The sequence below is a fragment of the Pan paniscus genome, chromosome 1, assembly GCF_029289425.2.
Source record: "Pan paniscus chromosome 1, NHGRI_mPanPan1-v2.0_pri, whole genome shotgun sequence".
In the NCBI taxonomy this organism is placed as follows: Eukaryota; Metazoa; Chordata; class Mammalia; order Primates; family Hominidae; genus Pan; species Pan paniscus.
The window spans coordinates 184,406,181-184,431,711 of record NC_073249.2 but is presented as its reverse complement, the minus strand read 5'-3'; the positions used below and the strand labels follow the sequence as shown (position 1 = coordinate 184,431,711).

Below are 25,531 nucleotides of genomic sequence, written 5' to 3'. Positions count from 1 at the left end.
CCGCCCACTGCGCATCTCTGGCCAGTCAGCTCGGAAACCCTCCGAGCCGCACAGGGCCGCCGCCCCGGCCCCTCCCGCTCCGGCTGTCCCACCCCAGCCCGCAGCGCCACGTCCACCGGGTGTCCGGGGCCTGCCGGGGCTGCCCTCCTCCGCCTCGCCTGCGCCCGCCGGCGGCTCGCTCCCCCGAACCCCGGGTCCTTTCCCCCGCCGCCGCAAGCCCCCCCACCCGCCGTCCTTCCCCGGCACCGCCCGCCAGGGCCGCCTCTGCAGCCGCCAGCGCCCGCCGCCGCGCGCTGATTGGCTGGCGGGGCCGACGGCGGCGCTGAGTGGCCGGGCGGATTCGCTGGGTCAGGGCTGCAGAGGCGCCTGGCGCACCCGCGGGAGCGGAGCCGTGGCGCGCTCGCCCCGGACGCCGGCCGCCCCTCCGCTCGCCCTACTGAGCGAGCGGCCCGGGGCGCCGAGGGGTCCGCGCCGCGCGGGGCGCACCGCCCTGGCCGCCATGTGCTCCCAGCTCTGGTTCCTGACGGACCGGCGCATCCGCGAGGACTACCCGCAGGTGCAGATCCTGCGCGCCCTCCGGCAGCGCTGCTCCGAGCAGGACGTGCGCTTCCGGGCGGTGCTTATGGACCAGATCGCCGTCACCATCGTCGGCGGCCACCTCGGTGAGCGAGGCGGGCCCCGGGAGGGCAGGGAGGCGCGCCGGGGTCCACGAGAGCCGGTCGGGTGGGCGCGCTCGCCGGGCCTCCCGCAGCAGAGTCTCCTTCGGGCCCGCACACTAGCCGCACTCCCGCTGCGAGACCTCTTGGGGTTGGAGAAAGCCGCTAACCTTCATAGCTTCTTTAACCACCACCACCTGCCCCGAGGCCAAGATTCGAGAACGCGATTTAATTTACTTAGGGGACTTCATTTTGTGAGAAACCCGAATTCACCTGAAGCCACCCAGGTGTCCGAGGAAAATCAGGCTGTTAAACCCCACATTTGCAAATCCTGCTCGCATCAATACCTTGACAGTTTAGACTCTGAGGTTTCTAGAAATCCACACCAGATTTACAAAATTACTATTAAGATGACTGTTTTAAAAAAGTTTTTTGGGAGTGTGTGAGCATCAGTAATGTGCACCACATAGAATATTATTTCCAAACTAGAAAGCCACATATGGGGGAAATTTGAGAAAGATTGGAGTCACTTCTCGAGTGTAAAGTGGGAGTGTAGACCTTTGATGGGTTTAACTCATCCTTCTCCCTAGCAGCGTTGAATTCTGATTCCAGAAGAGCCGGGATTTCAGGTTCAGACAGTTCTGGCCTCACTGATCACTCCACTGCTGTGTTCAGGAGACTTTTGTGGGTAAGACATGGTTGTCATCTGTGGGTTTGACCTCAAAAGGTTAATTATTTTTTCGTATATCCTTAATACAGGCCTCTCTGATTTAGGAATCCCTGACGCAGAAAACCCTCTGGCTTGCTGTTTGAGTGTCTCTGGGGCTCCACTGGAGGCATCCAACCATTTCAGGGAGTCCAGGACTCAAAAGGATTTGCGCCCAGTTCAGGGTGCATCTTGGGATACTGTTCGCATTATTTCAACAATTATTAATGGTTAAATAAGCTCGTAATCTGTTACTTTGCTTTGGCAGGGGAAGGAATTTCAAATTCGGAAAGACTACTTACAAGTGAGATTTTGAATATGACCTGTTTCTGAGTGGAATATATCTGTTATAGATTTTTCATCTCCAAGTTTATCGAAGTCCCTCATACTTCATATCAGATTGTATATCCTGTTGGAGAAATATACCATAAACATTAGGTACCTTACATTTAATCTACAACAATGACTATCAGATGCAACCGGTACCCTCTCTCTATCCTTGATTTATTAAAACTGTCACAGTTAATGTAGAACTAGATTTCTGAACAGGGAATCTGCAGATGTGAATTCCTATTACAGCTTTACAGTTAACAAGTATCTTGGCTTTGCTTTGGGCAAACCACTTTTGTCTTTGAATCTCGGGATTCTTATTTATAGAAACTAGGGGTTAAGTTTCCTCTCACTTTATGTGTTTCAGGATCGTATTTAAATTGTATAATCTGTTGTATTTCACCGACCTAGATTAAGTAGTTAACATGTACATCTTTCTACCCAGGATGAACTTTTTGCTTATTTATTTTACAGTTTGTAAAGATGTCTCTTTTTTGAGATACAGTAGCCAAATTCCACATCACATTTAGGTTGTAGAACCGTCACAAATTCTGTAAGAGCAAGAAAATGCTCTGTATCTAAAACCTCATTTTAAAGAATCAGTCCTAAAAAAAGATAAAATTAAATGCTAGTGCCACAGGGAACACTCAAACCCTTTTGTTTAGTGTCTTAAATGTTAATAGAATTCATGTGTGAAAATACCTTAATCTATTCACAAACCAGGAGTTCTTTTTTTTGTTTTTTTTGAGACAGAGTTTTGGGTCTTGTTGCCCAGTCTGGAATGCAATGGCGCCATCTTGGCTCATGGAGCCTCCACCTCCTGGGTTCAAGCAATTCTCCTGTCTCAGCCTCCTGAGTAGCTGGGATTACAGGCATGTGCCACTACTTTTTTTTTTTAATTTTTGTTTTATTTATTTATTTATTTATTTTAGTAGAGACAGAGTTTCACCATGTTGGTCAGGCTGGTCTCAAACTCCTGACCTGAGGTGATCCATCCGCCTCGACCTCCTAAAGTGCTGGGATTACAGGCGTGAGCCACCGCGTCCGGCCTGTTCTTTTTAACTACAGGAAAATGTACACAGCTATTTGCCTGGTCGATGGAGAAATTGAAGACAGGTATTTTTTGATGCAGTTTTAATTTCTGTTAATTCCGAGGTAGCCTACACAAATCACAAAACGTAGAACAAAACAATTAGATCACCAATTCTGCTGTCCAAAGATTTGTTATGGAAGTAGATTAATTAAAGCACAAGTGAGTCCCATGAGAATGACCTTGTTGGCTTTGTTCAGTGCTATAATAGTGGCCAGAATAGTGCCTTGCACATAGTAGGCTCTCAATACATATTTTTTTAAATGAATGAGGATATGATCTCTGGTTCCTAGTTTCTTCTGTAGTCAGACTATAGAAAACACTTGGTAATTTGCCGAGCCAAAGTATTTCTCAAAAAAAAAAAATTCCAGAATTCAACTTGCTTTGAAATACAGAAATATGTAGTTATGATGATATTGATATTATTTACCATTTGAGAACTACAGAATGTAAGAGCTGGGAAGGATTTTCAGATCAACCATTCTAATTCCTTCATTTTACGAAGAAGAACCTGAGGCTCTAAAAGGTGAAGTGACTTCCTCAATGCCATCCAGCTAGTTAACAGCAAACCTAAAGTTTAAAAACCTGGTCTTCTAATTTCTAGCCCAGTGATATGGAATAAGCTTCCTTTAGGATGTCTGCAGCCTATAGTACCTTTCTCAGTAGATGTGGAATTGAACTGAATTGAGTTATATTGAGGCTAGACAGTGACTTTGCAATGTAATTTTATAATTTAGGAAATTCAGGTATCGCCTTTACAAAGCTTTTGTGCCTTCACTCCTTTCCATTGCTTCTTTATGTTAGTGTAGGAATATGATGGTGGAGTTGATTGGGGCAGGTATGGGCAGTGCCTCAGCCTATTGCTTAAATTCATTCCTGAGCTTTTCTCCCTGGAGGCTAGTGGGAGCCCAAATCCAGGGCTTAGAGTTTCAGGTTATATCTGGAAGTAGGATTCAGACAAGAGATTTCAAGTTTTCATGATTATTATTTTTAATCTAGCAATCTGAGTGGGAGACAGTGGGGAAAGGAAAATGATCTTTAGGTGACTGAAGTAATCCTGTAGAAAACAGCCCCCCTTCACTTTTTGCTGGGTGTAGCATTATGTGAAAATCATACCCATCTCCGTTTCCTTTTTAGAAACTGCAAGTTCTTCATTCGTTTCATAAATACGTACTAAATATTCTCAACCCTAGGGATAAAGTGATGAATGTCACACCAGAATGCACATAATAATAATGGTCATAGCCATATATATATGTGTGTGTGTGTATATATGTATATATATGTGTGTGTGTGTATATATACACATATATGTATATATGTGTATATATACACATATATATACGTATATATGTGTATATATACACATATATACGTATATATATATATACTATATGTGTGTGTGTGTATATATATATAGTGTTTATTCTGTGCTGGGCATAGGTTTAGCTTCTTTTTACCTATTAGCTCTTCTAAATGCCAATAAGGATATATGGGAATATAGCACTGGCTGAGAGTTAGGACCAATACTCAGTAATTCTGGTCTAAACACTTTGTCTCCTCTCTTCCACTTTATCCCTTGCATCAGTCTACACTGATTTCACCATGCCTCTCTGTGACTCCAGACCTTGCACTAAAATTCCCTCTGCCTCAGATGCCCACTGTTCCCTCCCACATGGTTCACCTTTTTTCATCCTTCAAATCCAGCACAAGTCACTTATCTCTAAAAAGGCTTGCTTGCGCTCCTTTCTCTGTCCTCAAGTAGTCCCTCTCTTCCATCTGCTGCCAAATAGCTTTGTCCATACCTTTTAAAATAGCACTCATCATATTTTGCTATAATTGTCTATTTATACAGTTTATATCCCCCCTCCCTCTGAAGAACCAGGATTCCTCAAATGTGTGCTTCAAAACTGGTACATAGTAGGCCTTCCGTTAATGTTTATTGGATGACTGAATGAAATGTCTTAAAAGCTACTTTGAAGTATGTGAGACTTTTACTGCAATGAGCTAAGGAGCTTCTGTGTGGGGGAGATCATGAGGGGATGTGTAAATGAGGACAGATTCACTAGGAAGAATTAAGCTCTTTGCCCACCCACAGGTCTGTATGATTAATTGGCTCAAGAAACAAGTATAGTCACAAACTCAGGGACAGATACCCACCAAGACATATAAAATGAGTCTGACCTGGAAATGAGGTTGTGTTACTGTTTGTCTCTTAGGAGCAGGATGATTCAGCATTCCTTCCCTTACATTTAGAGCTAAAACGTTGGTAGCTAAATGGCAAATTCTAGGTCAGATTCTTTAAATCAAAGTGTTCTTGGATCCTTTTACAAGGGCTGAGAGTGGGGTGGATGTTTAGTTTATGTTTCTAACAGGAGTTTTTATGGATACCCCATGAACTATGTTAGGAAGAGTTTTAGAACCAGTGGATGAGATCCTTCATGGATCTCAAAGCCCTACTCCTAGATTTCCTTTTTCTTTCCTTCCTTCCTTCCTTCTTTCTTTCTTTCTTTCTTTCTTTCTTTCTTTCTTTCTTTCTTTCTTTCTTTCTTTCTTTTCCTTTCTCTTTCTTTCTTTCTTTTTCTTTCTCTCTCTCTCTCTTTCTTTCCTTTCTTTCTTTCCTTCTTTCTTTCTTTTTGAGATGGAGTCTCACTCTGTCACCCAGGCTGGAGTGCAGTGGTGTGATCTCGCCTCACTGCAACTTCTGCCTCCCGGGTTCGTGCAGTTCTCCTGCCTCAGCCTCCCGAGTATCTGGGACTACAGGCATGTGCCACCATACCGGGCTAATGTTTTGTATTTTTAGTAGAGATGGGGTTTCACCATGTTGGCCAGGCTGGTCTCAAACTCCTGACCTCAGGTGATCTGCTCACCTCGGCCTCTGAAAGTGCTGGTATTACGGGCGTGAGCCACCGAGCCTGGCCCCTACTCCTAGATTTCTGAGCCACCTGTTGCAGCTACCAGAACACTTCCACCAAATTTGTTGGGCCTGCTTGGTGGAAGGGAGTACAGCCATCACTCAGAGATGTTTGTGTCATCTCCACCCATCCACACCTCACCTCCTTGCCACTACCCTCACTAGCAGGGAGGACGCTGCATCTGCATATGTCAGTGTTAGCCTCACCTCACTCCAGCCACTTCCCTGGCCACTTTACCCATTGTCCCGAGAAACAATTATAATTTGGATTATAATTGTTTTTTGGTTATAATTGGGTTTATATTGTTTTAACACAAACCTACAACATGTTCTGAAAAATTTTTTATAGAGACCCTGTCTCTATAAAAATAAAAAATTAGGGGGGGTGCTGTGGCAGGCGCTTGTAATCCCAGCACTTTGGGAGGCCGAGGCAGGTGGATCACTTGAGGTCAGGAGTTCAAGATCAGCCTGGCCAACATGGTGAAACCCCGTCTCTACTAAAAAAAAAAATACAAAAATTACCCAGGCTTGGTGGCATGCACCTGTAAATCCAGCTACTCGGGAGGCTGAGGTGGGAGAATCACTTGAACCTGGGAAGTGGAGGTTGCAGTGAGCTGAGATTACGCCACTGCCCTCTACCCTGGGCGACACAGTGAGACTCCATCTCAAATAAATAAATAAATAAATAAATAAATAAATAAATAAATATTAGCCAGGCATGGTGAAATGCACCTGTAATCTCAGCTACTCAGGAAGCTGAGGCAGGAGAATCACTTGAACCTGGGAAGTGGAGGTTGCAGTGAGCTGAGATTACGCCACTGCCCTCTACCCTGGGTGACACAGTGAGACTCCATCTCAAATAAATAAATAAATAAATAAATAAATATTAGCCAGGCATGGTGGAATGCACCTGTAATCTCAGCTACTCAGGAGGCTGAGGCAGGAGAATCACTTGAACCTGGGAGGCGGAGGTTGCAGTGAGCCGAGATTGAGCCACTGCCCTCCAGCCTGGGTGACACAGTGAGACTGTTTATTTATTTATTTTTATTTATTCCAAAAAATAAAAAATAGCCAGTCATGGTGGAATGCACCTGTAGTCTCAGCTACTTGGGAGGCTGAGGCAGGAGGATCCTGTGATAGTGCCACTGCTCCTCCAGCCTGGGCAATAGAGCGAGACCCTGTTTCAAAAAAAAAAATGTAACTCCAGATTCCACTATGAGAAGGTGATAAATTTAGATTACTTTGTGTTGAGGAACTAACAGGAATACTGATTCTGCATTCCTATAACTCTGTTGTTAATACTTTAGTATACTTTATGTGTCTTAATCTTTGCAACAATCCTATACATTCATTTATTTCATTTAATAAATATTTATTGAGTGCCCACTCTGTGCCAGGCATTGTAGTAGGCAGTAGAGATAAAATGGAGAGTGGGAACAGAGGCAGGCTTCATGCTCATTATTATGATTTTATTCATTTTTTAAAATCCTGTCAACAGATATCTATTGATGGCCTAGTGTGTATAAAGTACTGTTTCTAGGCACCAGAATAAAGTAGGCAGAAATCTGTGCCTCTCAAGTAGATTACATTCTAGATGGGGAAAATAGGATGTAAACAAGGTAAATAAAAAGTATAGTATATTGACGAAAAGAGCTAAGCAAGAAAAAAAGAGAAGAAAAGAGAATGTTTCTGGAGGTAAGAGAGGGGATTGCAATTTTAGATGGGGTGGCCGGAGTGGTCCTCACCCAGAAGATGATAATCCGTGTAAAGATCTGAAGGAGGTAAGGACGCAAGCCGTTCAGATATCTGGAGGTAGAGTAGTTTAGGCAATAGGGAATAGCAAGGGGGCCAGCATGGCACAGCAGAGTGAGCCAAGGGATGAGTATTAGGAGAGGAGGTCAGAGAGGGGAGTGGGGGAAGAAGCAGATACATAGGGCCTGGTGGGTCACTGAGGGACTTTTGCTTTTACTCTGGATGAGCTGGGAATCCACTGAAGGATATTTTTTGTTTGTTTGAGATGGAGTCTTGCCTGTTGTCCGATGGTACGATCTCGGCTCACTACAACCTCTGCCTCCTGAGTTCCAGCGATTCTCCTGCCTCAGCCTCTCTAGTAGCTTGGATTACAAGCACACACCACCACACCCAGCTAATTTTTGTATTTTTGGTAAAGACAGGGTTTTGCCACGTTGTTCAGGCTGGTCTTGAACTGCTGGCCTCAAGTAATTCACCTATCTCGGCCTCCCAAAGTGCTAGGATTACAGGCATGAGCCACTGTGCCTGGCCCACTGAAAGCTTGTTTTTTTTTTTTTGTTTTTTGTTTTTTGTTTTTTTGAGATGGAATCTTGCTCTGTCGCCCAGGTTAGAGTGCAGTGGCACGATCTCAGCTCACTGCAACTTCTGCCTCCCAGGTTCAAGCAGTTCTCTCCCGCAGCCTCCCAAGTAGCTGGGATTACAGGCACATGGCACCATACTGGCTGATTTTTGTATTTTTAGTAGAGATGGGGTTTCACCATCTTGGCCAGGCTAGTCTTGAACTCCTGACCTCGTGATCCGCCCACCTTGGCCTCCCAAAGTGCTGGGATTACAGGCGTGAGCTACTGTGCCTGGCCTCCACTGAAAGCTTTTGACCAGAGAAATGATATGATCTGCCTAATGGGTCACGGAGTCATTCTGGCTACCATGTTGAGAATAGACTAGAGGCACCAAGGGCAGAAGTAGGGAGGTTGCTTAGGAGGTTATTGCTACAATTCAGGTGAGACGAGATTGTTGGGCTAGAATGATTTCAAGGGAGAAGGTGAAAAGTGACTGGGTTTGGGCATATTTTGAAGACAAAGTGGTCAGGATTTGACTACTGGATCAGATATTGGGTGTTCAGGAAAGACTAGTCAAGGAAGACTCCAAAGTTTTTGGCCTGAGCAGCTGGAAGAATAAAATATGCTATTTGCTGATATGGAAAGGAAGACAGATATAAGTTTGGGCAGGTGAGGAATATCAGAACTCAGTATGAGTTGCACATTAAACATCCAAGGGGATATGTCAGGTAGCCATTTATGGAAAGATTGGGATTCAGGAAAAAGGCTTGGCCTGGAGATATCAAAGTAGGAGCACCTTTACACACCTATCAAGGGAGTGACTATAGATAGAGAAGGGTTCAGAGATTGAGCTCCAGTGCTTAGTGGGCAGAGTGAGTAGGAGAAACTAGCAAAGAATCCTGAGTAAAAGAAAAATGAAACCCAGGAGAGTGGGTGTCCTGTAAGCCAAGTGGAGAAAGTTGTTTAAGAAGGAAGATGTGATCAGATCATGTCAAATGTTGCTGGTAGGCCAGGCACAGTGACTCTTGCCTGTAATTCCAGCACTTTGGGAGGCCGAGGTGGGCGAATCACTTGAGGTCAGGAGTTCGAGACTGGCCTGGCCAACATGGTGAAATCCCGTCTCTACTAAAAAATAAAAAAATTTAGCCGGGCGTGGTGGTGCGCGCCCATAATCCCAGCTACTCTGGAGGCTGAGGTGGGAGAATCGCTAGAACCTGGGAGGCAAAGGTTACAGTGAGCAGAGATCGTGCCACTGCACTCAAGCCTGGGTGACAGAGCGAGACTCCATCTCAAAAAAAAAATGTTCTGGTAGATGAAGTCGGATGAGGAATTATAATTGATTTAGCAATGTGCGTGTAGCATTAGCAACCCCAATAAGAGCAGTTTCAGGTAAGTGGTAGAAAAGAGTGAATATAAACAGTCTAAGAGTTTTGTTGTAAAGGGAAGGTGAAAAACAGGATGATAGCCCAAAGGCTATCAGGATTGAGACAGGATTGAGAGGATTTTCTTTTCCTTTTTTTTTTTTTTTTGAGACGGAGTATCGCCAGTCATCCAGGCTGGAATGCAGTGGTGCGATCTCAGCTCGCCACAACCTCTGCCTCCTGGGTTCAAGCGATTCTCCTGCCTCAGCCTCCTGAGTAGCTGGGACTACAGGCACATGCCACCACACTCGGCTATTTTCTGTATTTGTAGTAGAGATGGGGTTTTACCATGCTAGCCAGGCTGGTCTCGAACTTCAGAACTCAAGTGATTTGCCGGCCTCAGCCTCCCAAAGTGCTGGGATTACAGGCGTGAGCCACCGTGCCCAGCTGAGAGGCTTTTCATAAAGAAGGGGTAAATAATGGTACGTTTGTATGCTGTTGTAAATGATCTAATACAGCGGGAGAAATTGGTGATGTAGGAGAGACAGGCAAATGGCAGGAGCAGTGCTTTAAGTGGCTGAGAAGGGCTGGGATCTACTGCGTATTTGGAGGGGTTGGTCTAAGCTAGGAGTAAGGACAATTCAGCTGTTACAAGAGCAGAGAAGGTAATCTATATGTCACAGGTGCAGGTGAGTGGGTAGATGTGATAGTGGGAACTTACAGAGAAGGTCTTTTCTGATTGCTTCAGTTTTTCGCATTGAAATAGGAAGAATGAGAAGATGGGACAAAGTAATAAAAGTGTAAGATAAGAAGAGAAAGTGTGAAATAGTGTTGAGGTTGATTGAAGGGACTAGGGACATATAATGATTGCCAGACATTAAGGGTGCCCGTGAGACAAGTCAGCAGGTTTGTGTATTTTCCCTAGGTACGTTTCATTACAAAGGAGGGACATAAAGGGTTGGATTGGTCTGGCCAGAGTTGTGGTTTACATAAACAATAAGTGGGTGCAAGGATTTGAGGGTATATGCAGGAAGTGATCATGGTGCTTGACTATGGAGTTTGAATAAGATAAGAAGGGAAGTTGAGGATATGAACGGAGGGACAGTGAAAAGATGGTGGTACCCGTGGATGGTAGCTTCTTGTGGGGTCAATGCATAGCTGGGTCAAGGTATAGTACTAGAAGAAGAAAGCTGGAAAGATAGGAGGAGTGGTTGGAGATTAGAATAAGGATGCTTGCACAAAGTCTAGAATGTAACCAGGAGTGGTAGCTGAGGTGGGATGGTGGAGAAGATCCCTGGAGAAAAGGAGGTCAAGACATTGAGAGTCCTTGGCATTGAAAGGATTCTTCATAGGGACATGGAAATCACCAATATTTCTGACAGTGTAAGAGTAAGGAGCTAAAGCTTCAAGAACAGAGGGAGTGACCTGGGCTCTGTAGACGACTTGCACAAGAAGGGGTGATGTGTTGTGTGGCCTGATGAGATTCAGGCTGGATATTTTAGGGAGGAGAGAAGGCAGAATGGTCTTCTAATTGCAATCAGGAGCGAGGAGGATATCTAGGCCCAGTAATCTGTGGCGAGAGGGGAGAAAACAGCCACAACTTAGAGGGCTGTTGGGGAAGCGGTGTCATTGGCGAGAGACAGGATGCAGCTTGACTCAGAAAAAGAAGGAAAGTGAAGGGAAGGCATACGGAAAAGGTTGAGGATAAGGGAATTTTCTGTCCATTGAGTTTCAGAGGGCAGAGTGGAGATGGGAAGAGGTGGAGGGTGGAATGAGAAAAGGCAGTGTCAGAGCCATATGGGGTATAGAGTCCAGGGAAATGATGTGGCCTCAGAGACTGAGACTTGGGTGACTGATATGAACAGAGGAGAAGGACTTGCTGAGCTTTGTCTTCAGAGCTGAAGAAAGATCATGTTGTGAGATGGTGAGGGAGATGAGGGAGGAAGGTTTGCCAGGTTCTGGGGCCCTTCCATTTTATAACAGAGGAGACAGACCCAAAGCGATTTTTGTGTCTTGCCAAGCTAAATGAGAGCAGCTAAATAAATCAGGTCTCTGACTTGAAGGCCAATACTGTATCCACTTTGCCAAATTCCCTTTCATCTTGTGTTGTTTCAACTTCCTGAAGGGCCTTTCCAAGGAGTTACTTTAGCCTTGAGACATTCTTGAACTCAGTGCCTATAAGAGATTATGAATTTATTAGTTTTCCACATTTCTTCAGAGTTTAGAGGCACGAGGTGTCAACATTTCCTTTCTGAAACTTTCCTTGATTTTTCTCTCTCCCCAGGCAGAGATAATCATCCTAACTGCTCCCTCCTCCTTTGCTCTCCCTGGACCCTGATGTAGGTCTGTTGGAGCACTTAGCACATTATGTTACAGTCAGTCTCCTCTCCCTCCCCCTGCTCAACAAGACCCAGGTGCTCTACACAGAACATTAACAGCATTAATAACAACTGTGTGTTGTCTATCTTCTTAAATTCCAGGGATATTGTTTGTTTTACTCACACCTGTCAACTCCCATGCCCAGCCCTTAAGAAGACAATGCTTGTTCCTTCCCTGTCAGTCCCTTTGGCTTTTACCATTTGATTGCACCAGGGCCCGGCTTCTGACTACCAGCACCTGCACCTGTTAGAGGGCTTTGTCTGGTACAGGATCCTACGTTGCCCACACATGTATGGCAAGCCAGAAGGGTCAGGAAATTAACACCATGCCCCTGGAGCAGCCTTAACCAAAAACTGAGTTGATGTATAAACACTTGAAATTGGCTGGGCATAGTGGCTCATACCCTGAGAGGTAGACATTATGAGTTTATGAAATCCCAGCACTTTGGGAGGCTGAGGCAGACAGATCACCTGAGCTCAGAAGTTCGACACCAGCCTGGGCAATATGGTGAAAACCCGTCTCTACAAAAAATACAAAAATTAGCCAGGCATGGTGGCTCGTGCCTGTAGTCCCAGCTACTCAGGAAGCTGAGGCAGGAGAATCACTTGAGCCTGGGAGGCAGGGGTTGCAGTGAGCCGAGATCACGCCATTGCACTCCAGCCTGGGTGACAGAGCAAGACCCTGTCTCAAAACAAAAACTTGAAATTGTCAACTCCCTGGCCTCTCAGGTGGAATAACTGAAGTGCATGTACTAAGCCATTTCCTAGAGTTCCTCAGCAGGATTCAGCTCTGGTTGCTGAGAGGTGGTAACTCCCTTGATAAAGTGTGTTTTGTTTGCCTCATTCCCTTCTCTATGCCCCTCCCAACGTTTCCTGAAATTACTATCCAGATAGACTACTTGCACTTAAATCCTTGTCTGAGTGAGCTTCTACAGAAACCAAACTAACACTAGGCTTGGCCCAAAGTAGGTGCTAAATAAATATTCCCTGAATGAATATGTGAAACAATCAATGTGTTTCAGGAGTGAAAAAAATGAATATTTAAGTTGTGTATCTTTCTCTATGAGGAGACTATAATCTTCTGGTAGGCAGAGACCATCTAGTTCAACTTTGTATTCCTGCTTAGTAGTGTGTCTGAGTCATACCAACCAGTTCAATAAATGTTGAATTGAATTAAATCACCTCAAAATCACAGTTGGTGGAAAGAGAAGATGGCCACATAAATGTCTGTGGGTTTTAGTGAGGTGGAGGTGAGCTTTCTTTGGGCATTGTCACAAAGAACTTTAAAAGGGAAGGAGAGGGGTGTGGCATCTACTTGTTAAAAATAACTGTTTTACGAGAAAATGCTGTGGGTGGAGTAGGAAGAAATAAGGGGAAAGGTGGAAACTGATGGAGGTGTGCCAAGTCATGTTTGGATGACACATCTTCCTCACAACACAAGATAATCTGAAGTGCTAAGTGGATTATCCACTTTTATTTATTTATTTTTGAGACAAAGTCTCACTCTTGTCCCCCAGGGCTGGAGTGCAATGGCAGGATCTCTGCTCACTGCAACCTCTGCCTCCCGGGTTCAAGCAATTCTCCTGCCTCAGCCTCCTGAGTAGCTGGGATTACAGGCACCTGCCACCACGCCCAACTAATTTTTGTATTTTAAGTAGAGACAGGGTTTCACCATGTTGGCCAGCCTGGTCTCGATCTCCTGACCTCAGGTGATCTGCCTGCCTCGGCCTTCCGAAGTGCTGAGATTACAGGCGTGAGCCAGTATGCCTGTCCTATTCATGTTATTTATATAGTTGATTCCTTTCTGGTAACTTTCAGAGTTTCACTGCCAGCCACTGTTACATGATCCTGCTCAAATATAATGGTTCTAAAAGCTACCATAAGTGAGGTCATTGTTTGCTGTCATGCTTTAGTATCCTGCTGTTTTCTTAATTTTTCTGCTTGTTTTGTACATGAAGGTTTTTTCTGGCATACCAGACCTCCGTTTGGTGTTGAAGCTTTCTTTAGTGAATCCAAGGATGCACATGTGTGCACACATATGTGAGTGACATGCATGCACATGTTGGAGGGTGATGACTCATGTATCGGCTTTGTGTAAATGCAAAGACATTTATAGTCAAATCAATTCCAAGGATCTGTATTATAAGACACCTTTACTTTAAACGAGATAATGTGTGAAAGTTCTTAGCAAATAACCTAAAACGCAATAGAGGCTCAATAAAAATCTTGTCCGAATTCAAATCTGAACTACAAGACCTTTTATTATCCATGCCTCTGCTTCCCTCTGTTGTTATGATGATTGAGAATGGTTAAGTTTTAGAACTCTGCTTTCCAATAAAGATTTATTTCTGAAGCTATTTCTCTTTATCATAAAGTGTATTTCTTCGCTATTGCACATACCAATGCGTAAGTCTAGTTATGAAGATTTTTTTTTTTCTTTGAGACGGAGTTTCGCTCTTGTTGCCCAGGCTGGAGTGCAATGACGCGATCTCAGCTCACTGCAGCCTCTGCCTCCTGGGTTCAAGTGATTCTTCTGCCTCAGCCTCCCAAGTAGCTGGGATTACAGGCGTGCACACCACCACACCCAGCTAATTTTTGTATTTTTAGTAGAGACGGGGTTTCATCATGTTGGCCAGACTGGTCTTAAACTCCTGACCTCAGGTGATCCACCCGCCTTGGCCTCCCAAGGTGCTGGGATTACAGGCGAGAGCCACTGTGCCCCGCCTAGTTATGTAGAATTTAACCCAGTATATGGATTAGAAAAAACAGACTCTGTTCTTTGGGAAAAGTTATCCTGGTTTTCTATCTTGTTTTTAATACATTAAAATATTTTCAAATATAAATAGAGAATTCAAAAGGAAATCAGAACACAATTACCCATAAAAGTAGATTATTCTTTTTTAGAACATAGAGAAAATATTGTTTTGGTTTCAAAAAATTGGTTTTAACTGGGTTGGCAGTTGGTCACTGTCCTAACTTGTTTGAGGTTTGATCTTTTTTCCACTAATATTTCATTGACCTATTTGGGGACAGAGTGGTTGTTTTAGTTTTGTTTTTTTTTTAAGTGGTTTGAGGCTAAACATAATCTCAAGCCCAACCCATGAGTCTGGGAGACCCCAAAATATTCCAGAAACAATTCAGCTGCCTCTCCCTCTCCCCAAGTTAGGGTGATACCCAAGAACACTAGGGTACTTAATCACATGAAATCTCTTCTTGGAGGGCATGAATCTCTGATTGTTGAGGGCTTTCCTTCTGTTGACTGGCAACCAAGCAGAGCCCTGTCCTTCCTGATATCCTGCATCAGCTCTTCGTTCCCTTGACTTGAGGTCCGTAGATTGCAGTGGAAATGTTAACGATCCTGGGAGAGGTGATACATTAAGCTCCATCCTGTATTAAGTTTATTAGGTCCTTTCCTGAGAGGAGATTACTTAAGTGGTTAAAGGTCTCAAAATTTACAGACAGGTTTGCCGAGGGCCAGCCTTAAACCCAAATTGTCCTTGGCCATGGCTGTGTATAACTGTTGCTCCCACTGAAGCCACATGAGCAGCTGCTTCTTGTCTACTACTACTAGAAATATGATGGCAGTGGCAATGGGAAAGAGCAGGCATGTGAAGTTGCCCATGGCAAGAATGTCAGAGCTAGCGCTGGGGGCGGTGGCTCACGCCTGTAATCCCAGCACTTTGGGAGGCTGAGGCGGGCAGATCACCTGAGGTCAAGAGACCAGCCTGGCCAACATGATGAAACCCTCTCTTCTAAAAATTCAAAAAAAATTAGCCGGGCATGGTGGCAGGCACCTGTAATCCCAGCTACTTGGGAGGCTGAGGTGGGAGAATCACTTGAACCTGAGAGGTGGAGGTTGCAGTGAGCTGAGAACGCGCCATTGCACTCCAGCCTGGGCAACAAGAGTGAAACTCCATCTCAAAAAAAAAAAAAAAAAAAGAATGTCAGAGCTGTGTCAATGGGCAAAGATTGTGATTAGTTTTGCAACTGCATCCCTAAACCTGTCATGTCCCTCTCTGCACAGGCCTGGATAGCCAGCATGCACAAGACCTGTCTAACTGCTTAGTAGAGCCTTTTGGGCTATACTTTAACCCATTCCATTCTTCATTTATTAAAGGCTTCAGTTGGAATGAGCCAGGCCCAAAGATTTACCTTTGGAGAAGAGAGATGAAGTCCTGGTAAGACTTCCTAGGTCTATGTGAATCTGCTCGTTGAGGCTGAGTTGTCTCTGTCCACTTGTGGTTGGTATTTCCAGAAATGATTGAATTCTTTTCTTCCCATTTAGAAGTTTAACTGTTTGTCTGTGGTCTCATGTTGGGATTTGAAAGCCAGACGTTTTTGCTGCTTCTCGTTTCTCTAGGTCATGTTTCTGTTGTAAAGCTGTTTTTCTTGTGAGGTGGTAAAAATCTCCATAAATTGTCCTACTTTGCTTAGTAGAATGTCTGTGTAGTAATAATGCCAGTGCCTTACATATGTATAGCATTTTATAGTTTTCAAAGCATTTTCACATATATTATCTCACTGTGTAATGTTGTCCTGGGTGTTCCGTATTTACTATCTTAAGCAACTTGAATATTTTTCTTTTTTCTCCAACCACTTTTGAGGCTACTACACATGGTTTACTTTTACCTTTCGCATTATTTCCCCCCAAGGGCTGTAAGTGTCAAAGGAATTTTTCAAAGAACAGTAAAAGCATCTGTAAGTGATACTGTTTTCTGATGGCAAAGTGAAGATAACTTGGATGCTGTTTATAACCCTGAGAATTAGGTTCCAGTTCCTTGGATTCACATGATCAGCGGAAGTACAAAAAACAGTTTATTGTAATGATTGTTCCTACCCCTCCCCTTTTTAATCAGTGAAATATCTTCTAGAATGGGAGAAAGTGTGCAATTCAGAGCCACGTAGTAGTTTTGTGGGTGTTTTGTTTTTCATCTTTGTGCCTAGAGCTTTTGTATTGATATTATTCATCACCTGGTGGAGAAATTGTAACTTCATTAGCACCCTTTTCCCCCTAGAATTATGTGGTTATGCAGTATAATATCACTTACAAAATAGAAGGTGCTTTGGGTTAAAGCCTATAAAATATCTCTGTAGATTGTGTTTTAAAGGTTTTTTTGCCTGGGCACAGTGGCTTATGCGTGTAATTGCAGCACTTTGGGAGGCCAAGGCAGGAGGATCACTTGAGACCAGGAGTTTGAGATCAGCCTAGGCAACATAGCAAGACTACATCTCCCCAAAATTTTTTTAAAAATTGGCCAGGCATGGTGGTGCACACTTGTAGTCCCAACTACTTGGAAAGCTGAGGTGGGAGGATCGCTTGAGCCTAGGAGTTAGAGGTTGTGGTGATCTGTGATCACACCACTGTACTCCATCCTGAGCGATAGCAAGATCCTGTGTCTAAAAAATAAAATAAAATAATACAATATATTCTTTAGAGCATTTTAGAGATTCCTTCAAGGTTAATTAGAGCAGACCAAGTATAATTCCTTGAACCAGCTTCTCATTGCCCTACTCATGCCATATCCTGTCTGCATCATTCCATCACCAGACTCTGGGTGCACCATGGAGACCTAGGTAATGACATAGAGTAATACCAGCCATAGGATGTCAGGACTGGGAGGGACCAAGCAAGTTGCTGTGAACCCCTCTTACCCTTGCATGCTCTCTTATACCATCCTTGAGTAATGAGCCTTGGCCCTTACATTCTAAGGGAGTGGAAAAGTATCCATTTTCTTGAGTCCAAATCCATCTCCCTATAGCATCTATTCAATTCAACAAACACTGAGTGCCTACCGTGCAGCAGGCACTATTCTAGGTGCTGAGGATACATCAGTGAACAGACAGACAAAATAATGCTCTTATGGATATCTCTGTCTCCTGGAGTTTTAGAAGACAAGCCAAATAATTCTTCTGCACTGAAGCCCTTCAGAAACTTGAAGACTGTGCTCCTGTTCCTCTGAGTCTTCACTTCAAGCTAATATTCCTACTTAACCCAGTGGAATACAGCATCACGTCATCTTGCAAAGTGGATTGGTTGTCTTTGGATGCATTCTAGTTTTCTTTGATATTGAATTGAACTGATTTTTAGTAGACTGATTTTTCAGAAAGTTTTTTGTTGTAATAAGTACTTGGAGAAATTTTGGAAAATACAGACAAGTATAAAATATAAAGAAGACATTACCTGTAATTCCATTACCCACTGTTAAAATGTTGGTATATTTCCTTCTAGCTGTTCCCAACTTGTATCTGTTTATATAGTGGAGATCATAATGCATTATTTATAATTTTATATCCTGTTTTTTCACTTAACATTGACATTTTTGCATTATGTTGATAAAATCATTTAAATGGTTGCATAGCTCGGCGCAGTGGCTCACGCCTGTAATCCCAACACTTAGGAAGGCTGAGGCGAGTGAACTGCTTGAGCTCAGGAGTGTGAGATCAGCCTGGGCAACATGGCGAAACCCCATCTCTACAAAAAACACAAAAATTAGCTGGGCATGGTGGTGCACGCCTGTAGTTCCAGCTACTGGGGAGTCGGAAGTGGGAGGATTACTTGAGCCTGGGAGGCAGAGGTCGCAGTGAGCCAAGATGACGCCACTGCACTCTAGCCTGGGTGACAGAGTAAGACCCTGTCTTTAAAAAAAATTTTTTTTTTTAAAAAGGGCTATATAATGTTCCAATCAGATATAAAAGAGTGGTAGGGATTCCTAAAGTGGGCAAAACTATTTCCTTTTCATTAAGCCTTCCACCTCCTAAGCCACTACACTTTGAGTGATACTTGTCCTATGGGAAGGAAGGTGACTGTATATCTCCTGTGGATTCTTTTAACCTAGATTATTCTTGATATGCTTTCTTTCTGGTCATTCCTTTGTGTTTCCTCATGATCATGCTCTGCCTGTTTGTTTGGCGTATAGGGTTGCCTATAGAGTTTCCTTGTACACCAGGATGTCCAGGGGGCCAATTTTGAGGCTCTGTTCCTACTAGGTTCAGTCTTGAAGAGTCTGTTGGAACCATTTCTTCTGGTGGACTAAATGATAGCAGGCACAGCACTCACTGTTGTCCTTGAATTGCAGGCCTCCAGCTAAACCAGAAGGCCCTCACCACCTTCCCGGATGTGGTGCTTGTACGGGTACCCACACCCTCAGTGCAGTCAGACAGTGACATCACTGTCCTGCGACACCTGGAGAAGCTGGGCTGCCGGTTGGTCAATCGCCCACAGAGCATCTTAAATTGCATCAACAAATTCTGGACGTTCCAAGAACTGGCTGGACATGGGGTCCCCATGCCAGACACCTTCTCCTATGGTGAGTCAGCTTGAAATAGCTTCCCAAATCATGTGCATCTCTGTTTTCTTTCCCTAGAAACCTTCTAGTATTTTTGCTGCTTTTGAATGTGAGTCTGTTGATTCAACATCTTGGCCTATCTGAAATCTTTATCCTGGCCTTTCTATCTGAAAATGCCTTGGCGTCTTCCCTTCTGTAAGTTATTCATTAAATACATATCTGGTACACACTGTGTGCCAGGCAGCATGCTAGGCACTGCATGCTGTGCCTAGGAGCAAGAGGCTCCTGCCCTCAAGGCATTCCCAGTTCATCAGAGGCAGAGGACAAGTAAACAGGCAATTTCAGAGCAATGTGAAACATGCTATGATAAGAATAAGTGCAGAGCGGTGCAGGAGTATGTAGGAGAGCTCCCCAGTGCAGTTTAGACATTGAGGAAGTCTTCCTAAAAGAGCTAACATAGAGCTAAGCTGAAGTTATCTAGCTAAGCAAAGGGAGATGGTGGAAGGGGGGTAATGTAACGAGAGAGCAGAATATAGAAAGACCCAGAGGGGAGAGACACCCTGACCTGTTGGTGGTATTCTGAGTAGTTTGTAGAATGTTAAGAGAGATATAGCTGAAATATAAGGCTGGGAAGATAAGAGGGCACTATATACAGCAGGTGAAGGAGATGAGGGTTAATACTGAGACTAACAGGAAGTTATGGGAGGGCTTTAATCAGGGAGGTGACCTGATAAGAGTTATAGTTCAGATGATCACTTTGGCTATACTGTGGAGAAGGAATTGGACAGGGGCAAAGTAGAGACAGGACAAGTAGTGGTAGGTTTTTAAAATAATCCAAGTGAGCAACGATGGTCTAAACTAACAGTGGGAATGAAGATGTGTGAACAGATTCAGGAATTGTGAAGTTTGTAGAAATAATAGGACATGATGATTGATTTATATGAAGAGTTTGGAGAGAAATCAAGAGTGACTGGTTTCTGATTTGAGCAACCAGATGTGAAAGCAAACATTTGCTAAGACTGGAAATGTGGGAGGAAAGAAGCTGATTTGTGGGTAGGGGGTGAAGGATTATAGGGGAGAGGTGATTTCAGTTTGGGACATGATCTGTTTGAGGTGTCTGTAGTACATGCAAGTAAAAATATTTAGTAGGCAGCAGATAAATGAATCTGGAGCTTCTGAAAGAAGTGCAGACTAGGGAAGTGGAGCTGGAAACCTTCATTAGGTGAGGTGAAGTCCCAGGAATGGATGAGAGTACTCAGGGAGAGTATGTAGGAAGAAAAGAGGGCTGATCTGTTCACCTAAAATGGTTAAAATGGTATATTTTATGTATATTTTAACACCAACATTTTTTTAAAAGAGGGAATCCTTTCGGGCAGTGGTCCCCAAGCTTTTTGGCACCAGGGACCAGTTTCATGGAAGACAATTTTTCCACAGATGGGGGTGGGGTGGGGGAGGATGGTTTCAGGATGAAACTGTTCCACCTCAGATCATCAGGCATTAGTTAGATTCTTATAAGGGGTGCACCACCTAGATCCCCCTGCATGTGCAGTTCATAATAGGGTTCGAGCTCCTATGAGAATCTAATGCCGCCGCTGATCTGACAGGAAGTGGAGCTCAGGCAGTAATGCTTACTCACCTGCTGCTCACCTCCTGATGTGCCGCCCGGTTCCTAAGAGGCCATAGTCTGTTATTAGGGTTGGGGACTCCTGCTTTAGGGAATGGGTACAGGAAGAGGAATCTATAAAAGAAACTAATCACTTGAGCCCAGGGTTCAAAGCTGCTTTGAACTATGATCATGCCATTGCCAGCCCGGATGACAGAATGAGACTCCATGTCTAAAAAAAAAAAAGGAAGGAGGGAGGGAGGGCGGGCAACTTGAGAGGTGAGAAGAGAAAAAAGAGAGATCAGAGAAGCCAATGGAGAGACTATTCCAAGATGGATGGTATAATCAAAAGTATTGTGTGATTCCAAAAGGACAAGTAACATAATGCGACTTGTCAACATTGATGTGTGTGTTGGGTTCAGCAAAAGGGAGTTTAATGAATACAGCTTCAGTTTAGTGCTGGAGAGAGGGAGAAGGAAATAAATGGGAAGTTAGGAAATGGAAACAGTGGCTTTCTATAACTCTTTCAGTGGCTCAATGGTAGGGATACAAAGTTATAGTTAAGGGATGATGCAGGGTCAAAGAATAGGGACTCTTATTTGCTTAAGATGGAAGATAATTGAGCATGTTTAAAATGCCCATGAAATTAGGAATTGGGAGGTTGAAGATATAGTAGAGAGGGTGCAAAATCCCTGGGGAGTTGAGAAAGGGCGTCTAAAGCACAGTGGGCCAGGGATGGATTAGGAAGACCTCTCTTACTGCATCGAAAAGAAAGGAAGAAAGGATGGCTAGAGAGAACATAAGCTTATCAGCAGGATGGCGGGAAGCTGGGAGTTCCCTTCTTACAAAACATCCTCTTCATGAAGATGCCCCTAATTACCTTCACGGCCTCATTTTCTTTTTAAAAAATCATTAGCACTCCTGTGAACTAGACAGGTCTTGTTAGTATTCTAGAGTATTTTGCTTTGCCTGTGGTAGGCAGAATAATGCCACTCCCCCACCCTGAGATACCCAAGTCCTAATCCCTAGCACCTGTGATTATGTTAGTTTATGTGGCAAAAGGGAATTAAGGCAGCAGATGGAGTTGGTTGCTAAGCAGACGACCTTAAGATACAGAAATTATTCTGAATTATCCAAGAGGGCCCAATGTTGTATGTGTCCTTAAAAGTGGAACAGGAAACCAGAAGAGAGAGTCAGAGGGAGAGGTGACCGAGGAGGAAGATCATTGTGTTGCCATGTGAGGACTCTACCTGCTGTTGCTGGCTTTGGACATGGAAGAGGGCCATGAGCCAAGGAATGTGGGTAGCCTCTAGAACCTGAAAAATGCAAGGAAATAGATTTTCCTCTACAGCCACCAGAAAGGAATCCACCTGGCTAACTTTTTTTTTTTTTTTTTTTTTTTTTTTTGGAGACAGGGTTCTGCTCTGTTGCCCAGGGTGTACTGCAGTGGCATGATTGTGGCTCACTGCAGCCTCGACCTCCTGGGCTCAACTGATCCTCTCACCTTAGCCTCCCAAGTAGCTGGGACCACAGATGTGCACCACCACACCCAGCTAATTTTTGTATTTTTTGTAGAGATGGGGTTTCACTACGTTGCCCAGGCTGGTCTCAAACTCCTGAGCTCAGGCAGTCAGCCCACCTCGGCCCCCACGAAGTGCTGGGATTCCAGGCATGAGCCACCACACCTGGTCTTGGCTAACATTTTTTTTTAGCCCAGTGAGACCTGTGTTGGACTTCTAACTACAGAACTGTATGACAATAGATTTGTGTTGTTTGAACCACCAAGTTGTAATTTGTTACAGCAACAAGAGAAAACTAGTGCCCCACTGTACCTACAAAACACATCTATTTAGCACATTTTTGAGAACTAGGAAGTAAACAAAAAGAACCTCTAAGCAGCCCAAATATGTGTCACAATCTCCAACAAGCATTGAACCTCCCTCTTTTACTTAATGAATGGGAAAGCCCTCCAGACTTATCTGGAACCTAGTTTCCCCTGTGCTAGAAAAATCTTCTCACAAGTTGCATTGTCCTCTCTAAGCCCACAGCAAAGAGAAGCAGGAAAAGAGGCTTATTTCTGCTCTATACTGACAGCAGTGAGAAATATTAGTTGACATCTGACAGCAAGGAATGTGACAAACCACTAAAAAACCAGGTTCCCAAACTAGAAAGTACACTAGTTTGGTGCCATTGAATAGAGGGCAGATGTAGTCCCTTGGGGCATTACGGTGCCGTCGTTAATGTTCATGACATGGACTCTAAGCTATCAAGAAAAGATTATGTTTGATATAGTATATATAAGAACCCAGGTTCATAAAACAATTTAGAAAGATTTTCATGCACATCATTATTCATATTTTTTTAAATTAAGGCTTATAGAGTATGGTGGAGACAGTTCAGGCTTTAGAGTCATACCTTAATTTTGGGTGAGACAAATCCCCAGGCTTGGTTTCTTTGAGTGTTGGTTTTCTATTGCTCCATAACAAACTTCTAAAAACTGAGCAGCTTCAAATGATACCCATTGATTACCTCGTAGTTTCTGTAGATCAGAAGTCTCACAGCATAGCTGGGTTCTCTGGTTAGGTCTCCTTAGGCTGAAATCATGGTGTCAGCTGGGGTTGTGGTCTTACCTGAAGTTTGGGGTCTTCTTCCAAGCTGCCTGATTGTCGACATTCAGTTTCTTGTAGTTGTGGGACTGAGTCCCCCACTTCCTTGCTAGCCATCAGCTGGGGACATTCTCTGCTAGAGGCTGTCCTCCGCTCCCTGCCACATGGCCTTCTCCACAACATGGCAGTTTGCTCCTTCAAGGCCAGCAGAAGAGTCTCTCTGATGTTTCACCATTTTTTTTTACAGACTCATCTGATTAGGTCAGGCTCACCAAGGATCATCTCCCTTTCAGTTAACTAAAAGTCAAAATCACAGGAATGATATCCCAACATATTCACTGGTCCCTTCCACACTTAGAAGAGGAGATTATACAAGGAGCTTACACCAGGGGGCAGATATATCTTGGGGTTCCACCTACCACAGCCATTGTAAAGGGAAAGGTATCTACCTATATGATTGTTATAAGGATTGTGAAGTCTTTACCACACAGAAGGCACCTGCTAAATGTTGGTTTCCTTACCTCTCTGCTCCCACCTTTTACCTTGCAGGTATATAATGTGTGTCTGTTGAATCAACTGGGTTTGAATGGCCTTAATCAGAGAGAGATGGGGTCTCACAAGAATTCCTACAGAGGGGCGGGGCTGGGGTGACCACTACCTGACTATCAGCCTTACCTTCACTGACTTTCACCTTTTCTTGGCAGGTGGGCATGAAGACTTTTCAAAAATGATTGATGAAGCTGAGCCCCTGGGCTACCCAGTCGTGGTGAAGAGCACACGAGGCCACCGGGGTCAGTGCCACCTCTCCAGGGCTTCCTGGGTAATCAGCCCACTAGGGCTGCTGCTCTGCCTGGACAAGACACTCCTCAAGTGCTGCTTAGAAAAATGGAGCTCCCCTTTGAGGAGCTTGCAGTGTTTCTTCCTCTTTGTCCTCTGTTCTTGCTTTTGTCAGATCATGCTCACTTCTTCCCTGAACTATCGCAATCAACTCCTGACTTAATGCTGATCGGTTTCCCTAACTCCACTGCCAGTGCCTCTTCTGTTCTTTTTTTGAAGTAATTTCTCTGAAACATAGATCTATTCTTGTTACTCTCTCACTGAAAAACCCTCCCAAGACCCTGTGCCGCCTGTTAGACAGAGTCCATATTCCTCATCATGAAACTGAAGGCCCTGTACAAACAGCCTCAGCCTTCCCTTGCAGCTGTCTCTGGCCACATGAACCTTTCATAATCCATTCCAGACTACTTCTCATTCACCAAGTAGACCGTGCATTTTCCCCTCTTTAAGCGTCTGCTCTTTTCCCTTTGCTGAGAATGCCATCTTTCTCTGCTCACTTGGTTAACTTCTTCTGCTCATCCTTTAAGGCCAGCTCCAGATGTCATTTCTTTTCTACACACATTCCCTGATCTCCCTCCCTCTCTTCCAGACAAAATTAATTGCTCTTCCCTTTTTGTTTCCATAGTATTTTGTATGTGCCTCTAGCAGAGTGCTATACTTTGTAACAGTTACGGGTTTATATGCCTCCTTCCTTTACTAGACTGCGAGCTGCTCAGTGGTGGGGACCAGATCCTGAGCATCTGTCTCTGTAAGGCTTACTGTAGTGCTCAGTGCATCGCTGGGACTCAGTAAGGACATCAGCAACAGAAAGGAGTCTTCCTGCAGTATATGAGCAGGTGCCTCATCGGGATACCCAGGTGGCATGCTTAAACACTCCAGGCATCTGGAGTGAGGGAAGGTCACCCTAAATAGATACATAGTGAGCAACTACTATGGTGTAGGGACTATGCAATAGAAATGAACTAGACAGCACTCCATCCTGGGCGACAGAGTGAGACCATGTCTCAAAAAACAAAAAAACAAAAACAAACTAGACCCAATCACTGATCTCGAGGAGCTCAAATGTGTAGACACAGTTGCGTTGCAGGGTGATCATCACTGATATAGCAAGTATGCCCAGGGGTCTGTTTAAGCCTACAGGAGGGAGGGGACAATTCTGCTGTGAAGTCTTCACTGGAAGAAAAGGAGACTTCAGTGGACGTGTAGAATTTGAATTGGCGGAAGTGAGTGAGCAACACACAGAAGCAAGGGTAGGCAACGCGACCTGTGAGCATAGATGAGTCGTGTTGAGGAGCAGAGAAAGGAGCCTGGGTGGCAAAGCGGGACTCTTAGTGCGATGCAGATGTGCTACTGAGCTCAATTTCAACCAGCCTTTCAACTAGTCATTTTTATTGTGGTAAAATACACATAACATAAAATTCACATATTTATTGAGTGTCTACAAAATGCCAG

At 44.2% G+C, this 25,531-nt stretch overlaps 1 protein-coding gene across 1 annotated transcript in view; it reads left to right on the top strand.

Annotated features, from left to right (window-relative positions):
* Nucleotides 1-348: 348 nt before the first annotated feature.
* The window catches only part of RIMKLA (ribosomal modification protein rimK like family member A), a 41,656-nt gene continuing 16,473 nt past the window's right edge, over nucleotides 349-25,531 (top strand). Inside the window, exons 1-3 of the mRNA XM_003812880.6 lie at nucleotides 349-662; nucleotides 18,824-19,054; nucleotides 23,947-24,033. Of these exons, the coding sequence (XP_003812928.1) occupies nucleotides 500-662; nucleotides 18,824-19,054; nucleotides 23,947-24,033 (481 nt within the window). The 5' untranslated portion in view covers nucleotides 349-499. The remainder of the gene's footprint in view (nucleotides 663-18,823; nucleotides 19,055-23,946; nucleotides 24,034-25,531) is intronic.